Below are 26,717 nucleotides of genomic sequence, written 5' to 3'. Positions count from 1 at the left end.
CTGAGTGGACATCATATGAAGTCCTCCAAGTCTAGTGGCTCTGCTGTATCTTGATATGTCACCTGCTATGTCCACCAGATGACAGATCATTGTACCAGGCCGGCCCAGTACCATGTGATTGCTATGACCAATCACAGTGATCACATGACAGCTGTACACAATGAATGGCTTTCATTCATAGCCATTCATTGTGTACTATTGTGATGATCTCTGTGATTTGTCACAGGCTCACAACCTCTACTGGAAATTTATTCCAAGCCAGGGGTGGACTGACCATTCAAGCACTCAGGCACTGCCCGAGGGCCCGGGGTCAGTAGGGGGCCCCATGAAATGCTCCTGGTACCTTTTATAGGCTTTTTTGGGTGTGTTTTGAGTGTGGGCAAGGACACGGGGGCCCCATGATTCCTTATTGCCCGGGGGCCCCATGAGTTGTCAGTCCGCCCTTGACTAAATCAATCCTCTTTACCTTTAACATAATTATGTTTACAGTACTGGTTAAAACCATGGGTGGACTGACCATTAGGGCTCTCAGGCACTGCCTGAGGGCCCAGGGTCAGTAGAGGGCCCCATGAGATGCCCCTGGTACCTTTCATAGGCTTTTTTGGGTGTGGTTTGAGTGTGGTCTCCATGATTTCCTATTGCCCTGGGGCCCCATGAGTTGTCAGTCCGCCCCTGTTCCAAGTATCAACAACTCTTTCAGTAAAATAATACTTTCTGAGATTAGTTGTGAACTTTCCTCCAGTTAGTTGGAGGTCATGTCCTCGTGTTCTTCATTTTGGTTTCATATTGAAAGTCCTGTCCTCCTGAACCTTATTCACTCCCTTGTTGTATGTAAAGGTTTCAGTCATGTCTTCCCTTTCCCTTCTCTCCTCCAGACTGGACATGTTACGTTCCTGAAGTCTCTCCTGATATCATTATTTTTATTCCCCGTCTCTGGAGTCGTTCTATCTTATCAATACCTTTATATACAGTGGGGCAAAAAGTATTTAGTCAGCCACCAATTGTGCAAGTTCTCCCACTTAAAAAGATGAGAGAGGCCTGTAATTGGCATCATAGGTAGACCTCAACTATGAGAGACAAAATGAGAAAATAAATCCAGACAATCACATTGGCTGATCTGGAAAGAATTTATTTGCAAATTATGGTGGAAAATAAAATAGTGGTAGTGAGCGCTTCTCTATAATATAAGAAAAATTAATAATAGCGCCTATGGTCAAAATTATATAACTTACTAATAATGTACCAGCTGCAAAAAATCACCATATATAAAGTGTACCAATAAATAAATAATTTGCGCTAGTAAATGTGTATAAATATATAAATATATATGAAGAAACCATCAAATCATAAGTCCAGAAAAAAATATATATATATGCCAATACCACAAAAAAATATAAATATAAAAAAACTTTTAGGTGCAAAAAACTTTTGTGCAGAAAAAGTGTCTGAATATGAAAAATTTCACCAATAAAACCTTGATAATATAATGGCAGATCATCCATAAATATATCTTCAGAAACAGAAACAGAAACTCTGCAGCACACCGATCCTCATCGATCGAAATAACAGGATGAAAAACTTTGTAGTTAATCGAAAATCCACTTCTCCAATAGGTAAAGGACCACCTTCAAACGTATCCATAGGGGGAAATGCCAAGCACTCGGGAGAAACAGAAAGACTTCATGGTGCAATATTATAAAAACCAATTCCTTTATTAGGTACTCATTGCACTTACTCAAGAGGTGTCCCAGCCGACACCAGCATCAACAGCATAACAGCAATCACATAAACGAGCCTGGCTACTCAGCACATGCGCAGTAGCTGGCAGCCAAAAACGTAATAACGTCACATCAATCAAGCCCCGCCCTACGCGTTTCATCATCGACGTCCTCACGGAGCGGATAGATGTGAGACGTCTCAACCTCCTTAAATATTCACTCACAGGAAACGAACAGCTGACATCAATGGGGAATCAAGCAAAGCAAGCCGCCCCATCGATGACAGGAGTCCACAAAGGATATACAATGTATCCAATATATTTGCCATCACAAGCAAAAAAACTTTAAAACAAGAGAACAAAAATAAAATAAAAAATTAAATAAACAATAATAATAAATAAATTAAATGAATACAATAACGGGCCAGTACCCTCTAAGACTGTGTTTCAAAAAGGGAACTTAAAGGGCCAGTAACACTTTCAACACAAATAAAGGGGAACTCTAGTAATAATACAAAAATAATACAGAAATTGTACAAAAAGCATACAATCTCCCATATGTCATCTTTAAACAATTGCCTATATAAAAATATACTTAAAATAGCATAAAAATTAAAAATTTGTGAGAAAACAATTCAAATCTATATCGACATTTAACCCAAATGGTTGCAAGGAATTTAGTTCATAAATCCAAAACGTCTCTTTTTTGGAAATCTCATTAACCAAATCCGAGCCCCTCCAATGGGGTTTTACCATCTCGATCCCATAAAAGGTAAGTAAGCTCGGATCACAATTATGTACCAATTTGAAATGTTTGGATACACTATGTTTATCCAATCCTTTTACTATGTTTCTTATATGTTCGCCTATTCTTGTTTTTAAACATCTCCCAGTTCTCCCAATATATCTCAAATGACATGGACATTCTAAAACATAAATCACATGTGTAGAATTACATGTAATCAGGGATTTAATATCATATTCTTTTTTGGAAAATGAAGAGCAGAATGACTTTCTTTTTTTATTATTACCAACTTTTACAGTCCTACAAACTTTACACTTCCTACAAGGAAAAAAACCCTTTAAATTTGGAAACAGATCGAACTTTTTTGGGGGTTCGATGACATTGCGAGCCAGTTTCATCCTAAGAGACTTATTTTTCTTATAAATGAATTTAGGAGTTTTAGATAAGAATTTATTTAGTATATCATCTTTTAACAAAATGGGCCAATATTTTTTAAAAATATTTTTGTATTGCATATTATAGTTAGTAATAAAGGGTACATTATTTTCAAATCCCAAATGAGCCTTTCTATTTCCAAGAAACGTCTCCCTATCTTTAATACTAATCGAATTTCTCTCTTTAATCAAAAAGGTCTTATCATACCCTTTCTCTATAAATCTTTCAATTAACACCTCAGATTGATCGAAAAAATCTTTGTTAGCGCTACAATTTCTTTTTAATCTGGTAAACTGACTTTTTGGAGTGCTATATAACCAATTTGGATGATGTCCACTAGAAATAGGTATATAGCTGTTTTTGTCCACTTCCTTGAAGTAAGTTTTGGTGCAAATTTGGCCATTATCTTTATATAGGACCAGATCCAAAAAATTAATTTGCTCAAAATCACTCATAACAGTGAATCTCAATCCATAGCGGTTCATATTAATATATTCCATAAAGGAATCGAGCTTTTCTCTGGATCCATCCCATACCATTATAATGTCATCAATATACCTCTTGTATAGCGCCATCTCTGGCCATTTATTGAAAATACTTTCTTCCTCCCATTTATCCATTACCAGATTTGCCACACTGGGAGCATACTTAGCTCCCATGGCAACACCCTTACATTGCTGAAAAAAAGTGTTGTTGTACCAAAAGAAATTGTTATTCATCGCAAATTCAAGTAATTCAACAACAAACTTCCTCTGCGATCTTTTCAGGAGTGATTTATGTTTAAGGGCCCATTTTACCGCATTAATTCCATCATTTTGATCGATGTTAGTATATAAAGATTCTACGTCTATAGTAACCAACATACAATTATCAACATTATGTAATTCTTTAAGGATGTTAATAAGATGTCCACCATCTCTCAGAAAAGCCTTATTTGTCATAACAATGTTTTTCAGAAAAGTATCAACATATTCACCAACTCTTGCAAATAAAGAATTTATCCCACTCACAATGGGTCTCCCCGGTGGGTTCTCCTTATTTTTGTGTATTTTTGGTAAATAGTATATAGTAGGTATTTTCGGATGTTTAATCAATAAATATTTTGCTTCTTTTTCAGTTAATACCCCCAACTTTTTTCCTTTGTTAATAATACACTTAAGTAGTAATTTAAGTTTTTTAGTGGGATTTTTTTGCAAAATTTTATATGTATCTTCAGATTGTAATAATCTCTTCATTTCTTTTTCATAGTCATTCTTATTTAAAACAACAATACTTCCCCCTTTATCAGCACTTCTAATTACTATATTCTTTCTCTTTTCAAGATCCTCAATACCCAATTTTATATCTGGTGGAATACAGTACGAATTTTTAACATTAATACTCTTAATCTCATTTTCTACCATATTTTTAAATACCTCCAGAAAAGCATTACCAGAAATCTTGGGGTTAAATGTAGAAGAATTTTTTAAACCACTATTTTGAAAACCATGAGAAGATAAAGTAGGATTGTTTCCTTGCGATTTATTCAATTCAAAAAAATTTTTAATATTAAGTTTTCTCACAAATTTTTGCAAATCAATAAAAACATCGAATTTATTTAAATTCGTCCTAGGTATATATTTCAACCCAAGATCCAAAACTTTAATTTCTCTTTCAGAAAAAGTAACATCACTCAAGTTATAAATTCCTGCCCCTATTATTCTCTTTTTCTCTTTTTGTCTCCTTCCTCCTCTTTTGCCTCTGTATTTCTTATTCCCTCTTCTCTGCCATAATTCCCTTGTTCTCTCCAATCTTTCTCCTGTGGTCTGTAACCCCTTGGTGCCATATTCCACCCCCGGTGATGGTATGAAAAACCCCCCCTCGGTGGAAAAAAATTTTGGTTTTGATAACCTCCTCTCCTATATCCATTACCCCTATATCCACCTTGACCTCTATAGTTGGAAAAACCTCTTGAAGGTCTACCACTATATTCATATTGATGAGGTGATTTATCATGAACATTTTCAGGTGTTCTATTGCCAGAATTCTGAAATGTCACTTTTTGTTTAGGAGAAGACATAGTGGTTTGATTAACCATTGGGGATTTTAAATTAGGTATAATAATTTTTTCAGGTGTAGAAAGTTGGGAGTCACACCCATCTGTAGTGATCTTATCTTGCCATTTATACACTCTATTATTCCTATAATCTTCAGTGTCTCTTTTATATTTTTTAACCTTTTTGTTTTTAGTATCCTTATCGACTTTAACAATATGATCCTGTAAATTCTTTGATCGATCTTTATAATCATTGGTATCTGCAAAAGGTAACATCACATCCTTCAACTCTTTAATTTTAAAGTCTACTTTCCTCAACTTAACCTGTCGCCTTTTTATAATTAATTCCAATAAACTGCTTTCACAAAAAACTGGTTAAAAAACTGAAACCACTCATCTACTAATTCTCTATCATCCATCCCATCATTGGCAGGTATATCCCATCTCAACCTCCTGGGAGTAATTTTCTCTTTTAGATAGAGTTCCAAAGTATTCACATCCCACCATATTTTAATTTGCTTCTCCAAAAGGTATTTCAAACTTTTGAAATTTTCTTCTAAATTCATACTATTTGAAATACCCATGGGATTGAAAACTTCACTAAGATCAACTTTTCTTTTTTCCATATATCCAAAAATATCCATGGCTGCCAATTATAAAATCCCTCTAAAAAGAGAAATTACCAAAAATAAGAAAAATTAATAATAGCGCCTATGGTCAAAATTATATAACTTACTAATAATGTACCAGCTGCAAAAAATCACCATATATAAAGTGTACCAATAAATAAATAATTTGCGCTAGTAAATGTGTATAAATATATAAATATATATGAAGAAACCATCAAATCATAAGTCCAGAAAAAAATATATATATATGCCAATACCACAAAAAAATATAAATATAAAAAAACTTTTAGGTGCAAAAAACTTTTGTGCAGAAAAAGTGTCTGAATATGAAAAATTTCACCAAAAAACCTTGATAATATAATGGCAGATCATCCATAAATATATCTTCAGAAACAGAAACGGAAACTCTGCAGCACACCGATCCTCATCGATCGAAATAACAGGATGAAAAACTTTGTAGTTAATCGAAAATCCACTTCTCCAATAGGTAAAGGACCACCTTCAAACGTATCCATAGGGGTTTTTCATACCATCACCGGGGGTAGAATATGGCACCAAGGGGTTACAGACCACAGGAGAAAGATTGGAGAGAACAAGGGAATTATGGCAGAGAAGAGGGAATAAGAAATACAGAGGCAAAAGAGGAGGAAGGAGACAAAAAGAGAAAAAGAGAATAATAGGGGCAGGAATTTATAACTTGAGTGATGTTACTTTTTCTGAAAGAGAAATTAAAGTTTTGGATCTTGGGTTGAAATATATACCTAGGACGAATTTAAATAAATTCGATGTTTTTATTGATTTGCAAAAATTTGTGAGAAAACTTAATATTAAAAATTTTTTTGAATTGAATAAATCGCAAGGAAACAATCCTACTTCATCGTCTCATGGTTTTCAAAATAGTGGTTTAAAAAATGCTTCTACATTTAACCCTAAGATTTCTGGTAATGCTTTTCTGGAGGTATTTAAAAATATGGTAGAAAATGAGATTAAGAGTATTAATGTTAAAAATTCGTACTGTATTCCACCAGATATAAAATTGGGTATTGAGGATCTTGAAAAGAGAAAGAATATAGTAATTAGAAGTGCTGATAAAGGGGGAAGTATTGTTGTTTTAAATAAGAATGACTATGAAAAAGAAATGAAGAGATTATTACAATCTGAAGATACATATAAAATTTAGCAAAAAAATCCCACTAAAAAACTTAAATTACTACTTAAGTGTATTATTAACAAAGGAAAAAAGTTGGGGGTATTAACTGAAAAAGAAGCAAAATATTTATTGATTAAACATCCGAAAATACCTACTATATACTATTTACCAAAAATACACAAAAATAAGGAGAACCCACCGGGGAGACCCATTGTGAGTGGGATAAATTCTTTATTTGCAAGAGTTGGTGAATATGTTGATACTTTTCTGAAAAACATTGTTATGACAAATAGGGCTTTTCTGAGAGATGGTGGACATCTTATTAACATTCTTAAAGAATTACATAATGTTGATAATTGTATGTTGGTTACTATAGACGTAGAATCTTTATATACTAACATCGATCAAAATGATGGAATTAATGCGGTAAAATGGGCCCTTAAACATAAATCACTCCTGAAAAGATCGCAGAGGAAGTTTGTTGTTGAATTACTTGAATTTGCGATGAATAACAATTTCTTTTGGTACAACAACACTTTTTTTCAGCAATGTAAGGGTGTTGCCATGGGAGCTAAGTATGCTCCCAGTGTGGCAAAACTGGTAATGGATAAATGGGAGGAAGAAAGTATTTTCAATAAATGGCCAGAGATGGCGCTATACAAGAGGTATATTGATGACATTATAATGGTATGGGATGGATCCAGAGAAAAGCTCGATTCCTTTATGGAATATATTAATATGAATCGTTATGGATTGAGATTCACTGTTATTAGTGATTTTGAGCAAATTAATTTTTTGGATCTGGTCCTATATAAAGATAATGGCCAAATTTGCACCAAAACTTACTTCAAGGAAGTGGACAAAAACAGCTATATACCTATTTCTAGTGGACATCATCCAAATTGGTTATATAGCACTCCAAAAAGTCAGTTTACCAGATTAAAAAGAAATTGTAGCGCTAACAAAGATTTTTTCGATCAATCTGAGGTGTTAATTGAAAGATTTATAGAGAAAGGGTATGATAAGACCTTTTTGATTAAAGAGAGAAATTCGATTGGTATTAAAGATAGGGAGACGTTTCTTGGAAATAGAAAGGCTCATTTGGGATTTGAAAATAATGTACCCTTTATTACTAACTATAATATGCAATACAAAAATATTGAACGAATTTTTAAAAAATATTGGCCCATTTTGTTAAAAGATGATATACTAAATAAATTCTTATCTAAAACTCCTAAATTCATTTATAAGAAAAATAAGTCTCTTAGGATGAAACTGGCTCGCATTGTCATCGAACCCCCAAAAAAGTTCGATCTGTTTCCAAATTTAAATGGTTTTTTTCCTTGTAGGAAGTGTAAAGTTTGTAGGACTGTAAAAGTTGGTAGTAATAAAAAAAGAAAGTCATTCTGCTCTTCATTTTCCAAAAAAGAATATGATATTAAATCCCTGATTACATGTAATTCTACACATGTGATTTATGTTTTAGAATGTCCATGTCATTTGAGATATATTGGGAGAACTGGGAGATGTTTAAAAACAAGAATAGGCGAACATATAAGAAACATAGTAAAAGGATTCGATAAACATAGTGTATCCAAACATTTCAAATTGGTACATAATTGTGATCCGAGCTTACTTACCTTTTATGGGATCGAGATGGTAAAACCCCATTGGAGGGGCTCGGATTTGGTTAATGAGATTTCCAAAAAAGAGACGTTTTGGATTTATGAACTAAATTCCTTGCAACCATTTGGGTTAAATGTCGATATAGATTTGAATTGTTTTCTCACAAATTTTTAATTTTTATGCTATTTTAAGTATATTTTTATATAGGCAATTGTTTAAAGATGACATATGGGAGATTGTGTGCTTTTTGTACAATTTCTGTATTATTTTTGTATTATTACTAGAGTTCCCCTTTATTTGTGTTTAAAGTGTTACTGACCCTTTAAGTTCCCTTTTTGAAACACAGTCTTAGAGGGTACTGGCCCGTTATTGTATTCATTTAATTTATTTATTATTATTGTTTATTTAATTTTTTATTTTATTTTTGTTCTCTTGTTTTAAAGTTTTTTTGCTTGTGATGGCAAATATATTGGATACATTTTATATCCTTTGTGGACTCCTGTCATCGATGGGGCGGCTTGCTTTGCTTGATTCCCCATTGATGTCAGCTGTTCGTTTCCTGTGAGTGAATATTTAAGGAGGTTGAGACGTCTCACATCTATCCGCTCCGTGAGGACGTCGATGACGAAACGCGTAGGGCGGGGCTTGATTGATGTGACGTTATTACGTTTTTGGCTGCCAGCTACTGTGCATGTGCTGAGTAGCCAGGCTCGTTTATGTGATTGCTGTTATGCTGTTGATGCTGGTGTCGGCTGGGACACCTCTTGAGTAAGTGCAATGAGTACCTAATAAAGGAATTGGTTTTTATAATATTGCACCATGAAGTCTTTCTGTTTCTCCCGAGTGCTTGGCATTTCCCCCTATGGATACGTTTGAAGGTGGTCCTTTACCTATTGGAGAAGTGGATTTTCGATTAACTACAAAGTTTTTCATCCTGTTATTTCGATCGATGAGGATCGGTGTGCTGCAGAGTTTCCGTTTCTGTTTCTGAAGATATATTTGTGGATGATCTGCCATTATATTATCAAGGTTTTTTGGTGAAATTTTTCATATTCAGACACTTTTTCTGCACAAAAGTTTTTTGCACCTAAAAGTTTTTTTATATTTATATTTTTTTGTGGTATTGGCATATATATATATTTTTTTCTGGACTTATGATTTGATGGTTTCTTCATATATATTTATATATTTATACACATTTACTAGCGCAAATTATTTATTTATTGGTACGCTTCTCTATAATAGCAGCTAGAACACTCAGGCAACCATATAAAAACCTTTTGTATAAAGTAAACAGTAATAAAGTGCAGCGCTAAATAGGTAAAATCAAATTAGGAATACAGTCCGATGCACTATGCACAGTTCATAGTGCCAATAAACGTATCTTTCTTGTGATATTCCAAAAATGGAAGAATAAATGAGCAAATTATGCTCTCACCAGAAGCGCATGGATCATGCGCATTATGATATCCAAAGTCAAGGGCATCAAGCTAATAAGGTATGCATCCGGGGATCCGTCTCCAAGTGGACAGCTCAGCAGTAACAGGATGGTGTGTGTTCCAGAGGCCTCCTTTAAGGATCAGCAGGGTCAGCCACCTGATTGCAGGAATTCCCCTTCTCTGGATGGTGAGGTACTTCCCAGGGTCTGCATACTTAAAAGCTCCACGAAGGAGCCATAAAGGAAGTGCCCATAGCGTAATATTGCCAATAAAATATTAAATTTATTAAGTAAAAAAATGACAATAAAAAGGTACACTGAGCAGTAAATCCAAGCGGCCACCGAACCAGTGAAAGGCTCCGGCGGCTAAATGCTACAGTGTGTTGACACAGCAGGAAAATGTGTCACTAGTGTTTTATATAGCCTGGGTGTCTACAGGATACCACCACACAGGGTTATGAGCCAATCATAGATCACCAGGTGCCTACAGGTTACCACCCCACAGGGTTATGAGCCAATCGTAGATCACCAGGTGCCTACAGGTTACCACCCCACAGGGTTATGAGCCAATCGTAGATCACCAGGTGCCTACAGGTTACCACCCCACAGGGTTATGAGCCAATCGTAGATCACCAGGTGCCTACAGGTTACCACCCCACAGGGTTATGAGCCAATCGTAGATCACCAGGTGCCTACAGGTTACCACCCCACAGGGTTATGAGCCAATCGTAGATCAGCAGGTGCCTACAGGTTACCACCCCACAGGGTTATGAGCAAATCGTAGATCAGCAGGTGCCTACAGGTTACCACCCCACAGGGTTATGAGCCAATCGTAGATCACCAGGTGCCTACAGGATACCACCCCACAGGGTTATGAGCCAATCGTAGATCACCAGGTGCCTACAGGTTATCACCCCACAGGGTTATGAGCCAATCGTAGATCACAAGGTGCCTACAGGATACCACCCCACAGGGTTATGAGCCAATCGTAGATCACCAGGTGCCTACAGGTTATCACCCCACAGGGCTATGAGCCAATCGTAGATCACAAGGTGCCTACAGGTTATCACCCCACAGGGATATGAGCCAATCGTAGATCACCAGGTGCCTACAGGATACCACCCCACAGGGTTATGAGCCAATCGTAGATCACCAGGTGCCTACAGGATACCACCCCACAGGGTTATGAGCCAATCGTAGATCAGCAGGTGCCTACAGGTTATCACCCCACAGGGATATGAGCCAATCGTAGATCACCAGGTGCCTACAGGATACCACCCCACAGGGTTATGAGCCAATCGTAGATCACCAGGTGCCTACAGGATACCACCCCACAGGGTTATGAGCCAATCGTAGATCACCAGGTGCCTACAGGATACCACCCCACAGGGATATGAGCCAATCGTAGATCACCAGGTGCCTACAGGATACCACCCCACAGGGTTATGAGCCAATCGTAGATCACCAGGTGCCTACAGGATACCACCCCACAGGGTTATGAGCCAATCGTAGATCACCAGGTGCCTACAGGATACCACCCCACAGGGATATGAGCCAATCGTAGATCACCAGGTGCCTACAGGATACCACCCCACAGGGATATGAGCCAATCGTAGATCACCAGGTGCCTACAGGATACCACCCGACAGGGATATGAGCCAATTGTAGATCATCAGGTGCCTACAGGTTACCACCACACAAGATTATAGCCAATCATAGATCACCAGGTTGTCGGAACTGTTCTGGGCTCACAGAATGAAACAGGAAGGCCTGAACTTATCATCTCTACATGGACATGCTGGAAGCCATTTAGTTCTGTATATTCTATTTCATGGTTTCTGAACACAGATTCTAAGAGCATTCCAAGGTGGTTACAGCTTATGTTCCCAGGTTATAAATCTGGGGGGAGGTATGGTGGGATCAGACGGCTACAAGATGAAGACTAGACATGACACCAAGTGGTAAGATAAATGGATGAGTCCATGTCTAGATTGGACAAAGGACACAAGAACTGGTCACAATGATTTTTTTTTCATGAACCTCTGGAAAGAGTGCATATTAACCACTTGCCCTCTAGAGGATTTATCTCCTTATTGACCAGGCCTCTTGCTACTCGGCGCTACAGTAATTCAACTGATAATTGCGCGGTCATGCAATGCTGTAACCAAATGAAATTTGAGTCCTTTTTTCATATAAATAGAGCTTTCTTTTGGTGGTATTTGATCACCTTTGCGCTTTTTATTTTTCACGCTATAAACAAAAAAAGACTGAAAATTTTGAAGAAAAACACTATTTTTTTACTTTCGGCTATACAAAATATATAAAACATATAATTGGAAAATGAGCGCTAGATCTGTGTGGATAGAGCAGCTAGCATGAAAGGTAATAACCTCAAAAACTTTCTATGTACAACATATGAAATAACATGCAGCGCTGAAATGGACAATAGTAATCATAAAAATATATTCTGAAACCGTATCATGTAAGGATATGCATAGCGTCTCTAAGCCAGAGGAGTAATTGGTTATTCAACGCTCCAGGATTGGTGAAGGTGTGTAGCATGACAGTGATAGTCTGTCCAAAACAAGTGTGGCAATAGTGACATTGGTGGTAGATATAAGTGTAGATTGCACTAACCAGATAGTGCTCTTAAAGCGCATATGAGTGATAAAAACCGGTCATCTGCGATTGGACATCTGGAACTCGGATCGTCAGCAGCAGGAATTACAGCGTACCAGCCAAGCTTCCAAATAATCGAAATACGATCAAAGTCCACCAGAGGGAGCCAGCACTCAAGATATAATCAGACGGTCTTTAACCACTTGCCCTCCTGAGGATTTACCCCCCTTAATGACCACGCCTCTTTTTGCTACTCGGCGCTGCACTAATTCAACTGATAATTGCGCGGTCATGCAATGCTGCACCCAAACAAAATTTATGTCCTTTTTTTCACACAAATAGAGCTTTCTTTCGGTGTAATTTGATCACCTGTGCGCTTTTTATTTTTCACGCTATAAACAAAAAAAGGCCAAAAATTTTGAAGAAAAACTATATTTTTTACTTTCAGCTATAAAAAATATATAGTAAACTCAAAGTTGGTTATAAATTTAGGCGAAAATGTATTCTGCTCCATGTTTTTGGTAAACAAAATCCCAATAAGTGTATATTGATTGCTTTGTGTGGAAGTTATAGCGTCTACAAACTATGGTATAGATACTGCAATTTACATAATTTTTGTTTGCTATACAGCGCTGTGCTAGTTTAACGGACAATTGCGTGGTCATGCAATACGGTACATAAATGAAATTTATTCCTTTATTCACACAAATAGAGCTTCTTTTTGGTAGTATTTGATCACCTGTATGCTTTTTATTGTTGGCCAAATAAACAAAAAAGGTTTTGAGAATTTTTTTTTTTTAAACAATATTTTCTCATTTCTGTCATAAAAAATATCCAAAAAAACTATAATTTCATCATAATTTCATCATAAATTTAGGCCAAAACGTATTTTGCTACATTTTTTTTGGTAAAAAAAATCCCAATAAGTGTATATTGATTGCTTTGTGTTAAAGTTATAGCGTCTACAAACTATGGTATAGATAATGGAATTTACACAGCTTTTACTTTCTGACTGCCCATCACATTTCTTGAGGTGCTAAAATACCAGGTTAGTATAAACACCCCAAATTACCCCTTTATGGAAAGTAGACACCTTAAGCTATCTGACGAGAGGCATATTGAGTCCATGGAAGATTTATTTATTTCCACAAATTTCTGGAAAATGACAAAAGAATTTTTTTTTTACACAAAGTTGTCATTTAAATGATATATTGCTCACACAAGCCATGGGTATATGTGGAATTACACCCCAAAATGCATTCTGCTACTTCAAGCGAGTATGGGGGCACCGCATGTGTGAAACTTTTTGGGAGCCTAGCCACATACAGGAGCCTGAAATCCAATGACCACTTTGAAAGCCTGAAGGTGCGTAACTTCCTCATTACACTGCCTCACTACCTATCACAGTTTTGAAGGCTCTGAAATGCCAGGATAGCACCAACCCCCCCAAAAAATGACCCCTTTTTGAAAAGTAGACACCCCAAAGAATTTAAAAAGAGGCATGGTATAGATCTAATTTTTTCTCACAAGGTTTTGAAATAAAAAAAAGAAAAATGTTTTTGTTTTTTCTCTTAATGTTTCCAAAAACTTGTGGCAAAAAACTAGATCTGGAAAATGCTCACCATGCTTCTTATCAAATTCCTTGGGGTGTCTATTTTCCAAAAAGGGGTCATTTGGGGGGGTTTGGTGCTATCTTGGCATTTCAGGGCCTCCGGAACTGTGATAGGTAGTCAGGAAGTGTAATGAGGAAATAAAGCCCTTTAAAAGCCTAAAGGTGCTTATTGAATTTTGGGGTCCTGTACTTGGCTAGACTGCCAAAACGTCTCTTACATGTGGTACCCCCATACTCGGGAGAAGTAGCAGAATGTATTTTGGGGTGTAATTCCACATATACCCATGGCATGTGTGAGCAATAAATCATTTAAGTGGCAATTTTGTGTAAAAAAAACATTTTTTTTTCATTTTCCAAAAACTTGTGGTAAACAAATTAATTCTTCTATTGATTCAACATGCCTCCCAGCAAATAGTTTGGGGTGTCTACTTTCCAAAAAGGGGTCATTTTGAGTGGTGGGGGCATTTTATACCCAGCATTAGAAATTTATGCTACACATCACTCACTCTTCTAACCACCTGAAGACCAAGCCTTTTCTGACACTTTTTGTTCACATGAAAAAAAATCTGTATTTTTGCTAGGAAATTAATTAAAACCCCCAAACATTATATATTTTTTTTAAAGCAGACAGCTTAGTGAATAAAATGGTGAGTGCTATTTTTTTTATGTCACATAGTACTCATGCAGTGATTTTTTTAAAAGCAAATATTTTTTAAAAAATACACTTTTTTACTTTTAATGTACAAAAACACAATATATTGGCCACTTATTTGGTAAAATATAAAAGATGATGGTATGCCGAGTAAATAGATACCAAACATGACATGATTTAAAACTGCGCATGCCCCGTGCAATGGCAACAAACTGCATATGTTTTTAATATCCATAGGCAATGTTTTACAAGCCTTTACAAGCTACCATTTTAGATTTACAGAGGAGGTCTAGTGTTAGAATTACTGCCCCTGATCTGACGTTCGTGGCGACACATGCATGGTGCAATCACTGTTCACACACCGGCACAAGGTCAACGCTAAGGCACACATGTGTGCACATGAGGGGGGCGAGGGTACTTTTTTTAAGTTATTTTGATTTTTTCAAATTATTTTTACACTGTTCCTTTATTTTTTTTTATCAATTTTAATGCTATCACAGGGAATGCAAATATCCCCTATAACTTCAATGGGCATTGTCATATATTATTTTTTGAGAAATCTGGGGTCTATCAGGCTCTGGATATCTCCTCTGCCCTTACATTATCTGATCAAACCATCTAATTTGTGATCAGATGCTTTCCCAATTTACAAATGGCGCTGTTTATATCCTGTGAAACTGAAGTGATGAAATGCTTGTAGATTCCGATTTCTTAGGCTATAGAGATGATTGGAACCATTCTGGTCTCCAATAAGCTCTATGGTCAGCTGGCAGAAACACCGGCTGCATTCTCAGGTTCCCCTGATGGCACAAGACTGCCCGAGAAGGCCGTGGAAGGCAGCGGGGGAGGGGGGCATCATCTCCCGCTGCTTGTAAAAGCAATCCTGCAGCTAATTAGCCACTATGATTGCTTTTACACGAAAGCCAATCGCCAGCTGAAAAAATGATACCAGGATGATGCCTGCAGCTGTAGGCATCATCCTGGTATAACCATTCAAAATCCAGTGATGTACCAGTACGTCTCCGGTCCTTGTTGGGTATATATGATATGTTCTTTTTTTGTATGCAGCCTGTGGTGTGAATGAAAAAAATATAAGAAATCTCTGTCAGAAAAAGTGTGTGGTATGCCCACCATTAGAATATACCGCCCTGCATCCACCCACTTCTAATGGTGGGCACACATTAGGTCACACGGTGCCACATGCGCCAGTTCCAAGATTGTACAAATGTCTAAATAGTGGCACGCTTGAATAAAAAATCTTGCCACTACTCCCCATGTAGTCTGGGCATCCGAGGGGCTCCACGTGACTATCTTTTCCCTCATAAATCTGAAACTTAAAAGTATACCCTGTTGACCTCTCACAGGTCTAATACATCTTTACCCCATATCTGGCACGCTTGCAGGGGAGAAATTGTTTGTATGCAAGGCGGCCAGAAAAATGAATGAGGGACTCATCAACGCAGATGTTTTGCTGGGGAGTATAGACATCTGCAAATTTTTGGTTATGGTGAATTGCGAGGGGCTGAATTTTGAGGAGCCGGCCAAATTCAGGGTCACCCCGAGAATGACAGAGAGCGTTGTTGTTGAAATGCATAAAACGCATTATACTCTCATATCTATGCCTGGCCATGGCAGCAGAGAACACGGGATATGATCATTCGGGTCTGTGGACCAATACAACCGCAATTCATTTTTTTTAGTAATACCCATGTTGAGGGTTAGGCCCAAAACAATTTAAATTTGGAAACCATAATGAGTTTCCATGCGACTGGTCTGGCAAGGTTTGAATTTGGGTTGACAGCAATAAATTGTTGCGCATATAAATTGCTTTGATTCACTATCAATGCATACAGACCTTCCCTGAAAAACAGTTAAAAAAATCAAGGGGAGGAGTTAAATTTGCTGTTTCCACCTGAATTCTGGGTTGGGCAGTGAATGGGGGAAGTTCAAGTGCTGCAGAATTTGTGGGCTGCCAATCGGGATTTGCGAGCACATCTGGAAGGATACTAGAGGCTCTACGGGCCTGTGTGCGAATTCTTGGTGGCTGCGGGACAATACTTGTGCTCGCCACCGCACCGGCTTGTACTGGACTTATGGGACTCGCCACATCACCAAGTCATACTGCAGTGCTGGTATTATTATTATTATACAGGATTTATGGCGCCAACAGTTTGCTCAGCGCTTTACAATATAATGGGAGACAATACAGTAACAATACAGATCAATACAAGAGGGTTAGGAGGGCCTGCTCCTGGGAGCTTACAATCTAAAAGGTATGTGAAAGACCAGGATGTACTAAACCGCTGGTGCTCACCAGTTCACCAAAAGGTAGCGTGGCACTAGTACTGGCACTCTGCTGCATATGAGAGTCATCAAAATTTAATGGCAAGTACTAGCAGAGATCAGGCCTGATTCTGCGAATACTGCAGTTTTGTGTGCAATGTATCAAGTGACAGTGACCTACTGACACTGCACTTGCTGGGGGAGAAGGGGGGGTAAGCGTAGGGGCTAAACGCAGGTGCTGGCAGGTGCGTGCTGCATTTTTGGGGATACTATACTAATGTGAACGCTGGTATAGTGCTGATCTGATCAAAGATATTGATCTGTTCAGACACTATACTAGCAATGGAGGTTTATTGTATATGAGCGTGTTCCTGGCAATCAAGGGTTTAAATGTGATGACTGGTGTACTGACAGGCAATCTGACGTCATCTGGGAGGGGTGTGAAAACCACGGGAGCGCAAGTCACGTATATATATATATGTGATTTTGCACACCCGTGCCGCCCTGTAGCAGAATTTCTGCTATAGGGCGGTCAGGAAGCGGTTACAGAAGCGGTTTGTGTTATGGCGCTGAGTCACTTTAACTGACAATTGCACGGTCATGCAACACTGCACCAAAATTAAATTTACATCCTTTTTTCCCCATGAATTGGGCTTTTTTTCAGTGGTATTTGATCGCCTGTGCATTTTTTAATTTTTGCGCTATAAAAAAAATACAACAATTTTAAGAAAATAAACAATATCTTGGAATTTTTGCTATAAAACATGCCCAGTAAAAAAATTTAAAAAACAAATTTCATCATAATCTTTGGCCAAAATGCATTCTGCGACATGTCTTTGCTAAAGAAAAATCCCAATAAATGTAAATTAATTGGTTTATGTGAAAGTTATAGCATTTACAAATGGCGGTATACAGTATATACTGATTTTTTTTGTATACTAATAATAGTGGTGATCAGCAACTTATGGCAGGACAGCAGGATTGCGGTGGACATTCTGACACTGGGGGGAGCTGACTTTGGGTCACTGACATCCCCAGTGACACCAATAGAGTGATCAGTGTAAAAAAAAAACACTGACGCTGTACTAATGGCACTGGGGAGGAAGGGGTTAACATTTTTAGGCAATCAAAGGGTTAACTGTGTGAGGGGAGTGTTTTACTAGGGAGCGTGTCCTTCACTGTTGCACACTGTCCTGGAAAGCTAAGCTCTTCTCTCCGGAACAGTGTGCTGGAAACTGAAAGGGAGCAGAGCTGCATTGAAAACAATGCAGCTGTGCTCTGTGTTAGTGTTTGCTGGCAATCGCCGGGACCCGGCTAGTAATCATCGGCCAAGACCCGGTGATTGACACCCGCAGCTGTGATCGGGGCTGTCGCGCACCTCACACATGCCCCCTACCATGTAAACAGGATGATGTTTATAAACGTGATCCTGCCTACAAGGGCCGCTTTGCCGCAGTAAATGTACTGTGGGCAGTCCACTAGTGGTTAAAATATAAAATTAATACGTGACTTCTATGTACAAAGCTCGGGCTCATCTCTCCAGAGAGATTGTTGTATTGCAGTGTCTATATGTGCTCGGTCTAAGTTCATTACTAATCTGTATGCAATTGCACTGCATGTTGGCAAATTGCATGCAGACTGTAAAGTAATAGATCTGCCAGCCGGAGATCTGTGTGTGTGTGGTGGCCTAGCAGACTAGTGTGCTGTCAAACTGTTGGGTGGTGGCAAGCTACCTTTTGTTTTGTGTCTGGTGTGGGGGTTTGTGGACAGTGGAAGAGTGATTAACACCAGGGTCCTATCTTTTAGGATAGCTGGAGGAATCATAGAAGGGTGTGCCAATTGCTAGGCTGCTCCTCAACCCTTAGAGTGAACCAGATTGTATATAAGATTCGTATCTGCCTGTGTGTGGTCAGCCAGCTGGATTGGAGTGGAGTCTCCCTCTAGTGGTGGTCAGAGGACGTGCGGGCTGTGAAAGTGTATCACAGCCAGTCTTATATGCTCAAAGTAGGTCCCCCTCATTCCCTGTTTACCCCAAGTCATGGCTGGAAGTGCACACCTCAGTTAGCTAGTTGCCGTGGGCATGTGCGGTTTGGATCCATGACACATCGCCACCCCCCCCTCTGTCCAAGTAAACCATATCCACCGCCCCCCCTCTGTCCAAGTATACCAGGTCCATAGCCACCTCTCTGTCCAAGTATTCCATGTCCACAGCCACCCCTCTATCCAAGTATACCACGTTCACCACCACCCCTCTGTCCAAGTATGCCACATCCACAGCCACCCCTCTGTCCAAGTATGCCACATCCACAGCCACCCCTCTATCCAAGTATACCACGTCCATGACCACCCCTCTGTCCAAGTATACCATGTCCACAGTCTCCCCTCTGTCCAAGTATACTAAATCCACAGCCATCCCTCTGTCCAAGTATACCACGTCCACAGCCATCCCGCTATCCAACTATACAATGTCCACCGCCACCCCTCTAAGTATACCATGTCCACAGCCCCCTCGTCCAAGTATACCACGTCCACCGCCACCCTTCTGTCCAAGTATACCACATCCATCACCACCTTTAAACTCATTAAACCTCATTGGCCCCATAGTCCCCCAATTACACAGAGCATTGAGGTCGGCTTGTAAGTTGGAGACATCCTGTAAGGATGTTATTCTGCGACACAGCTTGGTGTCATCTGCAAAGACTGGAATCCCTGACCCCATATCATATATATATATATATATATAGATTACAAAGTAAGGGTCCTAACACTGAACCTTGGGGTACCCGACTAATAAAACTGAACCCTGGGGTACCCCACTAATAAAACTGAACCTTGGGGTACCCCACTAATAACATTGAACTTTGGGGTACACCACTGACACCCCCAGACCATTCAGAGTATGAATCATTAACCACTACTCTCTGAATACGATTTTTAGCCAGATTTCTATCCATTTACATTCAGATTTTTCCAGCCCGTAGACTTTACCTTACACATTAGCCGTGTGTGGGGAACTGTGTCAAACGCTTTTGCAAAATACCACGTCCACCGCCACCTTTCTGCCCAAGTACACCACAGCCACCCCTCTGTCCAAGTATAGCATGTCCACAGCCACCCCTCTGTCCAAGTATACCACATCCACCCCTCTGTCCAAGTATACCATGTCCACAGCCACCCCTCTGTCCAAGTATACCACATCCACAGCCACCCCTCTGTCCAAGTATACCACGTCTACAGCCACCCCTCTGTTCAAGTATACCACATCCACCGCCACCTCTCTGTCCAAGTATACCACGTCCACAGCCACCCCTCTGTCCAAGTATACCATGTCCACGGCCACCCATCTGTCCAAGTATACCACTTCCATAGCCACCCCTCTGTCCAAGTATACCATGTCCACAGCACCCCCTGTCCAATTATACCATGTCCACAGCCCCCTCTCTTTCCAAGTATACCACGCCCACCGCCACCCCTCTGTCCAAGTATACCACATCCACCACCACCCCTCTATCCAAGTATACCATGTCCATAGCCACCCCTCTGTCCAAGTATACCATGTCCACAGCCACCCCTCTATCAAAGTATGCCACATCCACCACCATCCTTTTGTCCAAATATACCACATACACGGCTACCCCGTCCAAGTATACCACATCCACCGCCACCCATCTGTCCAAGTATACCACGTCCACCGCCATCCCTCTGTCCATGTATACCACGTCCACCGCCACCCCTCTGTCCAAGTATACCACGTCCACAGTCTCCCCTCTGTCCATGTATACCATGTCCACCACCACCCCTCTGTTCTAGGTTTTGCTCACCCCCTCATAAAAAGAAATCAGATTTGTGTGACAACTTCCATCTTTCATGAATCCATGCTGTCTGTGGCTTACAATTTTTGTTTCCAGCAAGAACTCCTCTATGTGGTCTTTTATTAAACTCTCCAGTATCTTCCCAACTATAGAAGTTACACTAACAGGTCTATAATTACTTGGGAAAGATTTTGACCCCTTTTTAAATATTGGCCCCACATTGGCCTTACAACAATCCAGTGGTACTATGCCAGTCATTAAGGAGTCGCTAAAAATGAGAAACAATGGCTGTGAGATGGCAGAGCTGAATTCTTTAAGGCCCCGTGGGTGTATGCCATCCGGTCCAGGGGCTTTATTCACCTTTATTCTGTATAAATATTTCTAGATCATATCAATTTTGAGCTAATGTGGATCATCTGGGGGGTGTCAGTACCACACCCATTATGGACAAGAGCCCCCCATGCTCCTTTGTATACACAGAGCTGAAGAAGGGATTTCATACATTGTCCTTCTCTTTGTCCCCAGTCACCCCCCCTAGATGGTTCTGTAAAGGGCCTACATGCTGGGACCGGACCTTTCTACTATTCATATATTGGAGGAATGTTTTGGGGTCGGCCCTAATATCTGTCAATCATGTTCAATTTTTGGGCCTTTATTTCCTTTTTGCATATTCTGTTCTATTCTTTGTAATGTGTAAACGATGATCGCGTTCCTTCATTTTTATATTTAATAAAAGCTCTTTTCTTATTATCTATAGCTTTTGTAACTTTGGCCGTAAGCCACATAGGTTTGATTTTTAGCCTTTTATACTTGTTGCCCATGAGAATATATTTTGCAGTGTGGTCACATACAATCTTTTTAAGAAGGACTCCCATTTCTGTGTTGTGTTCATTGATGTCAATATCCCCTCACAGTCTAAGTCTTGGAAAGCAGCTCTCGGCCTTGGAAAATTAGCTCTCTTAAAATTGAGCATTTTTATTTTTCCTGTATGTGTTCACTGTTTACAGATAACAATAAATGAAATCATGTTATGGTAACTGCTATCCAGATGTTCTTTTATATGGACATTCGTAATAAGCTCTGCATGGTTTGAGATGACCAGGTCCAGCAGAACATCATTCCTAGTTGGGCCTCTATGAACTGTACCATAAAATTGTCTTGTAGTAGGTTTATACATTTTTGCCCCTTAACTGTTCCTGCAGTACCATTACTCCAGTCAATTTCCGGGTAGTTACCATCCCCCATTATTGTCACTGTCCCAGCCCTTTCCATCTGTGCAAGGAGCTGAGTCTCCACCTCCTCATTAACACTGGAAGGCCTAAAACAAACTCCAATGATGACCTTTGTAATACGCCAACATGTGCAGTTCCACCCATAATACTTCAGCCTCATCACACTCTTCATCAACTAGGTCCTCTTTCACACTCGCTCTGAGATCACTTCTCATATAGAGACAACACCACCTTTCCTATTTCCCCCGTCTCTCCGAAAGAGAACCTAGCCAGGAATATGAATGGCCCAGTCATGTGAGGAATGAAGCCAAGATTCAGCAATACCAATTCAATCCTAGTTCTCTTCATGCACCAAACCTTCCAACTCACCTATTGTGCTGGGCACACTTCTGGCATTGGTGAACAAACACTTTCAATCACTGACACCTTGTTCATTCACTGACACCTTGTCCATTCACTGACACCTTGTTCACACAGATATTGTGTATTTTTTATTTTCATACAAATGGTACCAATTCCACTGGTTGTTTGTACCATGGGAACCTTCTTATCTGCCATAGCCCTCCCCCCATCTTTCCCCATTCCACCCCCAATAAGTACTGACCCCTGTTTGATCAGTGTACCCCGTTATAGTCGAATTCTCCCCCCCCTCCATCCTAGTTTATGTGCTCCTCCATCCTTCCCATAAGCCCCTCCCCCAGCACAGCAGAACTCCTTTCATTTAGGTGTAAACTATCTCTAGCATATATGTTGCACCCCAATCAAAAGTCAGGCCAGTGCTCTAGGTCAGGACTCCATTTTAATTCTCCTGCCATCAATGGCCAACCCGGTCCCACACTTCATTCATGTCTTTAGGGACCTCTGATCTCCTTATGAACTGTTTCTTCCATGATGAAGATCAGCCATGGAGTATATCTGAGGTGTATATCAGGTGTGCTTCTTCCCCACACGAGAGCTGGGATATCCAGCAACATTCCCACAGAAGACATTTCCCGCACTCAAGGCACCAATACACCTCGAAGGTTGTGTTGGATCCCTGATATACAGGAAGACAGGACTTCAGTGAGGAACATTTCCCTCACTCAGGACAGGAATACGGCTTCTCCCCTGTGTGAGATCTCTGATGTTTGTATAGACGGGACTTCTGTGAAAAACATTTCTTGCACTCAGAACAGGAAAATGGTTTCTCCCCCGTGTGAGATCTCTGATGTTTATGAAGACTGGACTTCTGTGAAAAACATTTTCCACACTCAGGACAGGAATATGGCTTCTCTCCTGTGTGCAATCTCTGATGTGTGTGAAGACTGGACTTCTGTGCAAAATATTTCCCACACTCAGAACAGGAATACGGCTTCTCCCCCGTGTGAGATCTCTGATGTGCGTTAAGATTGAACTTCACTGAAAAACATTTCCCGCACTCAGGACAGGAAAAAGGCTTCTCTCCCGTGTGAGACCTTTTATGTAGGTCAAGATGAGATTTATAATAGAAACTCTTCCCGCACTCAAGACAGGAATACGGCTTTTCCCCCGTGTGAGATCTCTGATGTGCGATAAGATGGGATTTCTGTAAAAAACATTTTCCGCACTCAGCACAGGAATACGGCTTCTCCCCTGTGTGAGATCTTTTATGTACATTAAGATGGGATTTAGAATGGAACCTCTTCCTGCACTCAGTACAGGAGAACCTCTTCCCTGTTGGAAGGCCGGCCCGGTCCTGCACAGTCTGAGGTTCCTCAGGATACGAGGAATCCGATGGTCCATCTACACTGGGTGGTGCCGGATGGACATTGGAGGGAGCCGGGTTTTCTCCTGGACTATACTGTGTGATGTCCTCATCTTCTACTTTCCAGTCTGGAGACAAAGTGAGACAATCCTCTGAGGTTTTCCTCATCTCCCGGCAATAGACTAAAATACAAAGACAAAGAGGATTACTAGAAAGGAGCTGATTGGTTCCCCCAAACCAGGACTCCACCCACATCAGGCAGCTTGGTCTCTGAGGAGCTTACAATTCCACCCTCAAGAGAACTAGGAAATGGCTCCTCTGGTCTCCTACCAGGTCATTTCTTTATTCATGGACCTTAGTCAGAGAGTGAGAAAACAACCAGAACTGTCTTTTATAGGAGGGACAGTGATGAGGGGATTATAGGACGAGGGTCCCCACCCCCTCTATCACTCATCGTCATCTTCCCAACACAAGAAGTACTGCACTTCCTTATTTAGTCCATGATTTAGTCATGAAGAACAGCGGGGCTGAGCCCCACCAGAGGTCAGAGAGTGAGGATGGGGGGAGAACAACCAAGATGAAGACTGGACTGATCCTGAAGACCACCATCATTGGGGTATTGACTCCTCCCTCATTATCACTTTCTGTTTAAGGATCCAAAGTTGGGAAATGTTATAATATTATCAACATGTAAAAGTCTGTGCTCCAATCACATCATCCGATATAAAATGTCCAACTGGTAGGAAATGGGGGTAACAAAAGAGAATCCATATTATGTGTATATATAGCAGTGGGGGGAGGGGGGAGAGCAGAAGTCAGGACTATGGAATGTACAACATCAAGTATATAGTGCAGGGGTCAGGAGTATGTAATGTGCAATAGAAATTATACAGTGTACGGGTCAGGATTTTTAATATTGGAATTAACTGAGACAAGTTGCATAGGTCCCACACTGCTGCCTCCCATCTCCTGAGACTGCACTCATTGACTTGGTTTTTAGACTATACAGACATATCCCTCCACCCAGCAGACAACATGGGAGAACTGTTCTGTCAGCGATATTACTAGATCCAGGCATGGGGCAGAAGTCTCAAAGCATATGCCCCAGGAGCCTAGAATGAGTATTGTCTGGTGAAAATCAACATATTTCTGCCAGCTGAACCCCAGAATCTCCATAAATCCAGTCTAGATACATAAATTGTGTCTGCAGCACAGAGAAGGAAGATTATCCGAGAGAAATCCAGGAATACAGGACGGGGAACACAGCTCAGGAAAGTGACCAGGGGATTACAGGCTGATATCACCCAGTCCCCGCCCTACTCTGGACCAATCAGTGAGCAGTATGGGTGGAGGAATGGATTTAGTGTTCATGACCCACCTGTGCTGATCTCTGTAGGAGTGTCCTCCTCTATAAATGTCCCCGTTATTCCATCCTCCTCCATAGACTGCTGATCATCCCTCACATACGCCTCTTCTTCTTCTGCTTTCACCTCAAATTCTATATCGATTGGATCTCCACTCTAAATCAAGAAAATGAGAAAAACTATCATCTGTAAAATATCCACACATCATCTTTACAAGTCCATGTTCTAGATACTCCATCCCACAACCTTGTAATAGTGAGGGATGGTGTGAACTTCCTGTGTGGAATCCCGGGAATACAGAGGACGGGGACATCTCTCTGGTGGGTTCCTGGTATTAGGTGGCTCCATCATATCCTTGTGTCCTTCTGAAAACTCCTCCATCACTCCATACTCCTCATCCTCCTCTTTATACTCTTCTTTAACATCAATATTATCATCCCCGAGGATTCCACTCTGAAAGATATAATAAAACATTCATTGTAACAAACATGCTGTGTATAAATCACAACTACCAATAATTGTCATCATCTACCTGATGATGGTGAGGGATGGTGTGACCTTCCTGTGTGAAATCCCGGGAATACAGAGGATGGGGACATCTCTCTGGTGGGTTCCCATGACTGGATCCATCTGTAGGAAACACACACACTGACTGAATCCATTGTTTCTATGTGTTTATCAGATGATGGGGGATCTAGGTGGATCCTCCGTACTGCTCTCTCCTTTACAATAAAGTCTCCTCTTACCCGGTGATGTGAGGGGCGGCTGATTGTCCATCATGACGTCCTTGTAGAGATCCTTGTGTCCTTCTAAATACTCCCACTCCTCCATGGAGAAATAGACAGTGACACCCTGACACCTTATAGGAACCTGACACACACAATGATACAGTCACCATCCAGACACATCCCTTGTCTGTTACTGGAGAATGTCCCAGAATTCCCGGCACCGCTCACCTCTCCTGTCAGCAGCTCAGTGATCTCTCTGGTGACTTCTAGAATCTTCTGCATGTTGTGTCTCTCAGGGTTTAGGGAGTCACATGGAGGCACTGTGATGGTCATATGATCACCTGACTTCAGAAGAGGAAATCTCTGTATTGAAAAAACCAATAGGAATATTATGTTAGAATCCCAGAATCCTCCTCACCTCTCCAGTCAGGTCTGTGTTTTATTAATAGAGATAAGAGTGATGTCATGTGACCTCCCAGAATCCTCCTCATCTCTCCAGTCAGGTCTGTGTTTTATTAATAGAGATAAGAGTGATGTCATGTGACCTCCCAGAATCCTCCTCACCTCTCCGGTCAGGTCTGTGTTTAATAATAGAGATACGAGTGATGTCATGTGACCTCCCAGAATTCTCCTCACCTCTCCGGTCAGCAGGTAGATGATCTCCAGGGTGAGGTTTAGTATCTTCTCAGTCATGTGACTCCGGTCCTCCTCCATCCTCATTGGTGCCATCATGTGAACTATACAGGTCTCCTTGTAGACGGATAACTTTGGGAAATGAAAGTAAGAATGATTTGGATGGTATTGGTCACACAATAATAGAATGTGGATGTGAGGGGGGAATAGGAGGGTTGCTGTAAGGACTACTTCCCCCATGGGAAGACATTTATTTATTTATTTCAGGTACTTATATAGCGCCG

The 26,717-nt window shown here is 40.2% G+C and overlaps 1 protein-coding gene across 1 annotated transcript in view; it reads right to left on the bottom strand.

Moving 5' to 3' along the window:
* The window catches only part of LOC149460770 (uncharacterized), a 93,077-nt gene extending 66,665 nt beyond the window's left edge, over positions 1-26,412 (bottom strand). Inside the window, 6 exon segments of the mRNA XM_089679238.1 lie at positions 22,966-23,021; positions 23,073-23,890; positions 25,087-25,228; positions 25,319-25,525; positions 25,605-25,739; positions 26,365-26,412. Of these exon segments, the coding sequence (XP_089535364.1) occupies positions 22,966-23,021; positions 23,073-23,890; positions 25,087-25,228; positions 25,319-25,525; positions 25,605-25,739; positions 26,365-26,412 (1,406 nt within the window).
* Positions 26,413-26,717: the final 305 nt, after the last annotated feature.

Source organism: Staurois parvus, unplaced genomic scaffold (assembly GCF_062004578.1).
Source record: "Staurois parvus isolate SC_StPar_1 unplaced genomic scaffold, SC_StPar_1.0 ptg000221l, whole genome shotgun sequence".
Classification (NCBI taxonomy): Eukaryota; Metazoa; Chordata; class Amphibia; order Anura; family Ranidae; genus Staurois; species Staurois parvus.
The sequence above is the reverse complement of the archived record's forward strand: the minus strand, read 5'-3'. Positions and strand labels throughout refer to the sequence as shown.